At 34.3% G+C, this 8,609-nt stretch overlaps 1 protein-coding gene across 1 annotated transcript; it reads left to right on the top strand.

The window, feature by feature from the left end:
* Positions 1-1,014: 1,014 nt before the first annotated feature.
* Positions 1,015-2,978, top strand: EAF02_003945 (uncharacterized protein; the record flags this gene model as incomplete). The annotated part of the gene is made up of 4 exons (XM_038899993.1): positions 1,015-1,060; positions 1,114-1,267; positions 1,318-1,741; positions 1,797-2,978. The coding sequence occupies 4 exons, from the start codon at positions 1,015-1,017 to the stop codon at positions 2,976-2,978; spliced, it is 1,806 nt and encodes a 601-aa protein (XP_038759700.1).
* Between the last annotated feature and the right edge of the window lie 5,631 nt (positions 2,979-8,609).

The raw sequence follows: 8,609 nt of genomic DNA on the forward strand, positions 1-8,609 counted from the left end.
AACTTACCAACCACTAACCACTGACCACTGACCACTCACCAAGCTGTGACCCTCTCACTCCCACCCTGTCCTCCTTGTCCTCCTTACCTACCCTACCCTACCTAGCTACTTTTCCCAGCTATCATCGTCTCTCTCCTTCTCTTCTGTCTTCTCTCCCGTCCAAATTCATTGGTGCATCACACCACACCACAAACAACCAACATCCCCCCCCCCCCTCCTCCTCCCCCCAAAACCTTCCCACGCCTTTTCTTACTTCATACATTCATTCATTCCCTACCTGACAGACTATTTTTTACAACGCCGCAGTTCAAAGATCCGCACTTGCTGCATTACACTATCTCTGCCCTGGAAATTTTATATTCCTTGTCTGCTAAACCTTTTCGTTTCTTACTTCCCTCACTCATTCACTCCCTCTGCTTCACTTTGCCATTTCCTATTTTCCACCAGTCCTCGAATCCTTCTTCCCTCCCCCTGGTGCCCTAGACCATTTTCGTCTTTTCCAAAACTTCAACTTCATGCACTGGTCTGCTACCTAGATTTCCGCTTTCTCTCGAGGCAAATCCAACTATACACAAATTGTCGCAACTTCGCACATACTTCCATCACCCTTCAACCTTTGCAAAGAAAAGCGATTCGATTAATCTTGATACCCATTGGAGCGAGCGATAGAGTCACCATTAAGATTCAGAACAAATCAATTCCCTTCCATTAAGATACCCGCCCTGGTACACGCCGGTCTACAAAATCGGCCTATAGATTTATCTGTTGTTGGATCCTGACAACCACAGTCGCCATTTCCTTACTTTTTATCCGCTGTGATCCATCCTCGAACTTACGCACCCTTTCCCATTATCGAGACGACTTACATATTATAAGAACAGAGAAGGAAAGAGATACATGAGGATTATTAGAGAAATTTAAAATTCGACGGGACTTGAAAATAAAACCTACGCTGGTGACGACGGTGCTCGAGTTGTCGAGCTGTGCCACAGTCGATCGACAACAACCGCAGTTATGTTCATCAACACAACATGCAATGCGACGCTGGATGATATGCGAAGTATGAATTCCCCTCACCAAATAACGAGGAAAAAATACTGATGATGATGGTAGTTGGAAGGTCGGAAGAAGTGTTGGTAGGAGATCTCACTTTCCATCAATTGGGTATAGTTATTTCCGCGGCGACGGCCTTGATCGCCATCCTTCTCTCGCTATATCTCATGTGGATGCATGCACTGCATTATACAAAGCCCTATGAGCAACGACAGTATGTGTTTTCAGCCATGCACTCTATACATATATACTAATCCGTGGTAGCATCATCCGCATTCTTTTCATGGTTCCGATTTATTCAGTGGCATCCTTTCTTAGTTTTTGGCAATATTGGCATGAGATATATTATAGTGTGATATCAGAGTGTTACGAAGCATTCGCCATCGCCTCTTTCTTCGCCCTCCTATGTCATTATATTGCTCCGGATCTTCACAATCAAAAGATTTACTTTCGAACCGCAGTTCCGAAGCCATGGGTTTGGCCGGTGACTTGGATGTGGAAAGTTTGTGGTCGTGATAAGGGTCCTTGGAGAACACCCAGAAGTGGTTTGACATGGTTCAACATTGTATGGGCTGGTGTCTATCAATATTGTTTCATTAGAGTGACCATGACCATTTTAGCGGTTGTCACTGAATACTTTGGCAAATATTGTGATTCTTCGGATTCTCCAGTATTTGCTCACATTTGGGTAATGTCCAATTTCTCTACTATCAAAAAATCCCGCTAACTTTTCGATTTTCTAGATTCTAGTCATTGAAGGTGCCGCAGTAACAATTGCGATGTTTTGCCTTATTCAATTCTACATTCAACTACGTACTGATCTTGCTCCACATAACCCTTTCCTTAAAGTTATTGCGATCAAAGCGGTCATCTTTCTATCCTTCTGGCAAAGCTTTGCCATTAGTATTCTGATGTCATCTACCATTGGTATTGTCCAGCCAACCAAATATCTAGCATATCCCGATCTGAAGATTGGTATCCCCAACATGTTACTCTGTATTGAAATGGCTATCTTCTCGGTGTTGCATTTGTTCGCATTTCCTTGGAGGCCGTATGCTTCAGATGCGGCACCAGTTAAATACCCAAGTTCACCCGATGGTGGTTTGGAGCCGAGAGGTCCTAAGCAAGGTGGTCCTCTCGGAATCATGGCTTTCGTAGACGCTATGAACCCATGGGATCTCGTCAAGGCATTTGCTCGAAGTATGCGTTGGTTGTTTGTAGGTGTCAAGCATCGAGAGACCGATCCTTCGTACAAGCCAGCCTCTTTTAATAACGACAACGACATGTCTCTTCAATCTACGCACTCGGAACCAGATACATCATACAAGGGACGAGATGATGGTTTACCGATTGCCAACGAGTATAGACAGAATACCTTCGGTAGTAACAAAGGAGCTATGGAAGGTGAGGAAGGAGTTGGTCTAATTGATAACGCACAACCTAACCCTACAAACCTAAACCATTCAGGCTATATTCCAGCAGCTCAACGTTATAACTCCGAGGGATTAGATATCACCGCGAATGGTGCGCGATACAACAATTCAGATCGCCTGATGACCAACAATCCAAGTCCCGGCTCAATACGGAGGCAGGAGAATCCTATTGGAATTGCAGTAACAGGAGAACCAGAACCATACTTAACTCAAGTAGCACAAACACCATATGTTACACGACCGGTATCACCATACAGTGTACGACAATTATCAGAACCGGAAAGGTTTCTCGAGCAAAAACGAGCTCAGCGAGCTGCAGAAAAAGCTGCACGAGATCGCGCTGATCAAGAAGCACGTGAACGAAGTGCAGCACCATCAGAACAATGGGCTAATTCAAGAAGGCCTATACACCCCAATGAGCCACCGAGCCATGTTCATAACGCATTATGGGGATCACAAACACAATCACCCCCGAACACGGATAGATGTTGATAGGGAAGGATTCACGGCCTATTGTATAAAACTTTTTTTTTTTTTTACAAACAAACTCGATATGCGTCTCATCAAAAATTGGGAAGCTTCAATGGATGCTTACTCCATGTAACATTGGGAATGGGGATAAACTTTTATGGAAAGGGCGTTGGGCGGTGTTTTTTGATGAGGGGAAATTATGATTTGATGCGCTTGCGCCAATATACATTCGTGCGGCATCTGCCTGGCATTTTATATTTTTTTGAGGGGATAGGGTAGAACTTGGCTCCTGGGCTGGTTGTGTTTGGTGACTGTATAATCAGCGCCAAGGCAAAGTTCATTTGTCATATGTTCATTTGTGAATAGGAACAACTCCAAAGGCTCAGGGGCAATTTGAATATGGTAATTATTGAGCTGGATTCATGTGGAATACCAGGTTAAGGCGTTTTCGAGATTGAAAAATGTTAGTTTGCATTCACAGCAATTCGTAACATGACAACTCGCGGGGTGGGAAACAAACATGGAGGGAGGGAATTGGAAACTGTGTGTGATAGTTAAATAGTAAACTGTTGAGAAGCTTTATAAATGATGCGATTTTTGATGTTTGAATGTTCGGTGCTTGAATTGTTGTGAGCTTTTGGTGGGAAAGTGATGATGTGTGAGGTGAGGTATTGTTGAATGATGTTGATTTGATTCTTGGTGCATGTTATGAGGAATTGTGGGATATGCTATGAATGTTTTGGGAGTAAATTAATGGTATGGTATGGTAGGTGATGGGTAATAGGGAGTAGGGAGTCGAAAGTAGATAGTAGATGATAAAAGTAGGAAGTAGAAAGTAGTAAGTAGAAAGTAAAAAATAAAAAGTAGATAATAAAAGTTGAAAGTTGAAAGTTGAAAGTTGAAAGTTGAAAGTTGAAAGTAGGAAAATATAATATTATTTTAAATAGATAGATAGATAGGTATCTATCATTATGAATGTAGGTGAGTGAGTAACTTTAATCTAATAACTATTATATCTTGTTTAGTCTAATAAGTCTAATAAGTCTAATAAGTCTAATAAGTCTAATAAGTCTAATAAGTCTAATAAGTCTAATAAGTCTAATAAGTCTAATAAGTCTAATAAGTCTAAGTGAATATAAGAGAGATTATAAAAGAAGAGATTGATAGCTCTTTTGATAGTTTTTATTAGATATTTAGGATTTATTTATTGTATGTAGGTGTAATAGATAGATGGGTGTGATAGCTCTTTGAATTGAGAATTAAATATAATATTGATATTTAGAATCTATGGATCGTTGATAATAATATTATATTATTCGTATTTTTCTTAAATGAATAATTTATTATCTAGAAACTAGAGAGTGAATTATCTTGTATAGTTTTTGACTTGAGCGGATATATTATACTATACTATACTATATACAGATAGTATAATCATAGTTATATAACGTAACTTGACTAGAAGTGGGTCATGTCATGATATAGGTCACAAAAATCATATTTTCCTATTTGACCTTGTCCTACATGCTACAGGATGATCTACAACTATTACTAATCCAACTGAACTATCACTATCCTTTTTCTCTTCCATCTCCCTTTCTATCTAATCAATTTGATACTTAGATGGTTTATTATGTTATCATTTTGATAAGAATATTTGTTTAATCTTTCGATAATTTTCAATACTTTTTTAATACTAAATATAAATTCATCTTTTAATTTTATTCTTTTTTCACTTTTTCATTTCTTTTATATTTTAAGTAACTTTTTATATTCTTAAAATTCCTTTCGAAGAATAGTATTTTTAGTATTTAAGCTTTCAATCTGATAAGTTATTTGTTTTACATATCTCTATACTAAAGAAGTAGGTAGATTATTAGTAGATAAAGCTGAATTGAATATCTTATTTGCTTATTACAGCTCAATATTATTCAGGGGAGAGTTATTAAGCAAAAAGAGATTTAGATCTTCTGGGTTTGTTAATATATTTGGAATGGAAAATGATAGTAAAAACAGGATTGGAAGATTATTTAGAATTTGATGAGGACTAAATGGATTCAAACCTGCTTTTTTTCATTCGCTTTTGATATTTTGATAATTAAAACCTTTTTCTCTTATCTTTTGAAAAAGCTATACCCAATCAGATTGTTATATTCGTTGTATTTATCACGGGGCAGGCAGACAGAAACAGGGCTCTAGTAATTTTGCTCTAATTTGGCAAAATTATATTGGTTCAGATAATAGATTCAGATTGAAGATTAAGATGTAGTTTAAAGAATTATAATATAGGATTTTCCAAGTTAAAGATATACAGAATTTTTATAACAAATTAGTCTGATCAGGCTTTAGTTTCCTTATGTATTGGTGTAAATGCTTGTTTTGGTTTTATTTAATAGAATTAATATGTTATATAGTTTTATTTGTAATATTATTTTTCTTTTAGAATCAAATTCTATTAAAGCGGTATATTATGGTTTACGATTTATAGGTAGGCGGGATTCGGTCAGGTGGGGTTGAGTTTATCAGGATACCTATAATAGAAGTTGCAAATCAGTTTTTATGCATCTTCTAAATAACTTATAGATTCTTTAATTGATATATCATAGTCGATTTAATAGATAGTATATTTCAAATAAGATCCTTTATGATCTTTTTTTTTTCAATAAAAGTTTAGAATTTTGATAATTTTGAATTATTTCAAGCCATTGATTTCAACAAATGGGGGCGGCAGGTTGTATTATTTAGAGATAAGGTTATTATGTGTAGAATATAATAGATTGATATAGAAAACGGGGTAAATCCTTATTAAAGCAGGAAATTTCAGTTTATAGATATAAAGGTTTATTGGATTCAGGATTTTGAAAAACCTAAGATTCTTTTAATCAAACTTCTTTTATAGATACAGGGTTTTGATATTTCTAGTATTCAACCAGACTAGATTATTGGGCAGATATTTATAAATAGAAAAACAGCAGGTATCGGTATTCTTCAAATATCAGGTTTAACTAATAATTAATTTGATTTGTAGATATAAAGAGATAACTTTTATTTTAATAACGAATTCTTTAATATCTTGTATAGCAGGATAAGCATTTTGAGATGGTATAGATTCGAAATCTAGATAAGGGTAAAACCCGTAATTCGAGAAAAACAAAGTTATTCGAATACTTTCAAATCAGATATTATTAATAAAGAATTCGGTAAATAGAAAACTATTCTATTCAATTATTTTGTAGGTAAGCTATATATAATTAGAGGTATTATTCTAGTATTATATTAATTCTTTTAATCTATTATCATTTCGGAATAATAAACAGTTGATAGTTTAGTAACAATATTTAAGTGTTACAGGTATATTTTCAGAATTCGGATATAAATTGAACTTTACAATTTGATATAATCATTAGAGGTAGATTATAAAATTTCCAGATATTTTTTCGGAACAAACAAGCAACTTTCTCGAAGTTGCAAATACTGTAGCAGGGCAGAAAATGTTTCATCTTAATCAATCAATCGATTATTACTATGATAATATCGAATCCGATACTTTCAAGCAAATGTGTGATAAAATCTATTGAGATATTTTGCCAAACTTTCTACAAAATTGAAAAGGGATAAAGAATTTCCTTCTGGTTTTTATAATTCGGAATAGTGTAATAATAGCTATAATAATTGTAGACCTACTATATAATATAATTGTAGTACCCAGGCTAATAGTAATTTTGAGATAGTAATTCGAAGGTATAAGTACAATACAAGTAACCTGCAATAAAAGATTTGTGGTATAGGCAGAACAAATAGTTTTTCAAAGAGTTGTAATTGGAAATGTATAATTTCTCTCAATAATATAATAGATTATTATTCTCAATATATTTAGTAAAAATGATTTTCAAATATTTCAAGGATTCCTTTCATAAGGATTTCAGAATAGATTTGGGTATAAAATCGGTTTGGTAGTCTTTACGAAATAAGGTGAGCAAATTGGTGTAAAGATTTTGTGACGATTCAGTCCCTTTCAGGTTCCTTTCTCAGTCACTTAGCTTCTAGGACCTTAGCCTAGCATGTGACTCATTGGTATATATAGTCCGGAGCCCTTACAGTTCTCTTCTTATTCTTTCTTCTTTTTTTAGTTTTAGATTTTAAGGTAGAATTGAATCCTTTATGATAATCCTTTATATTATCTAAAACTCATTTATATAAGCCTTTGCTGGTAACAGCATATCAAATAATATCTTACCTTTTCCTAGGCCACCCAAGTATCGATATTGTATGGACTAGAAGAATTTATATCAGAAAACAAAAAAACATTTCTAAAGAATAATTAACCAATAACAATCCTCTAATCCTTATATCAATTTTTCAAGAAGATCAAAAAGAATCGCAAAAAAACGTATCCAAGCTTTTCCTTACGATTCCGAAGAATTCAGTACAATCACAGTCTTTAAAGCAAAGGACTATTGCGTATTCCTCCTCCTTAAGCGGAAGCTAGCCTTTCTATTTCAACCTCAAATCAATTTACTGCTCTCGATAATAATAAAGAAGATTCGGATTCCTTTATTCTTAGAATGATTATACTATAAAAAGGCAAAAAACCAGATAAAGAAAAGCCCTCTGTTTGGGCTAATAATCTTCTTAATCTTATTATTCAATAAAATACTATTATTATTAAATTAAGATTAGAAATCAACAATATTTGTACCTTTCATTCTTCTAAAAATAATTCTCGAAATCAATCCCCTATTCCCCAAAAAGCCCCATATCAATCAGTCCTTGATACAATTGAATCTGTAGATCCTACGAAAACCATTATACATTTTTTATATAAAAAGGATACTTATCTTATTTCTAATTCAATCTCTCCTCAACAATCTATATTTGATAAATAAGGTATAACTTTCTCCACTCTCTATAAAATAGAGAAGATCCCCTATTTTATGAAAAGTTTTTGGATAATAAAGCCTTAAAGTCTAAATTATAGAAATATCTGATTGAATATAACCTGGAACAATATATATATACTTTTATTAGTGAAAGGCAATATAGGATTTATATTATTACTAATACTGAAGGTATAGCTTATGATCACTTATAATCTCTACTCCTTGATCCATCTCCCGAATATAATGTACAAGGATTAATTGAAGTTGTTGTACAAGTTACTACTAATCTAGCCAAACAACAAATAACATTAAATCAATATGAAATATTAAGACAAGGCGCAAATCAGCCATTTTGGGAATTCTATCAAAAATTTCGATAATTAACTAATATTACCGAAATTCAAGATAGCTTTACTTTTTTCAATGGCCTTTGAAATCGAATTAATATTAGATTAGTATATACTTGTGTTATGGAATTCGCTAGTTTTTGAAGTATTAATGATTATATAGCTTTTCTTCAAATTTATAATATGAATTACCGATTTATTAAAGTTAGGGAATATGTAATTGCATCGGCCACCCAATCGAACCCTGCTAGCAACCATATGACTGCTTACAACAATCATACTTTACATTTAAGACTAGTTAAGAGATCCCACAACATTCCGCGAATACCATTCCACCCTGCTTACCATCGAATTACTGATTCAATATAGTTTTCATTTCGAATAATCCTTATTATAATTCCTAATCTTGGAAATCTAATGATCTA

Source organism: Botrytis sinoallii (assembly GCF_014898435.1).
Source record: "Botrytis sinoallii strain Bc 23 chromosome Unknown BSIN_006, whole genome shotgun sequence".
NCBI lineage: Eukaryota > Fungi > Ascomycota > Leotiomycetes > Helotiales > Sclerotiniaceae > Botrytis > Botrytis sinoallii.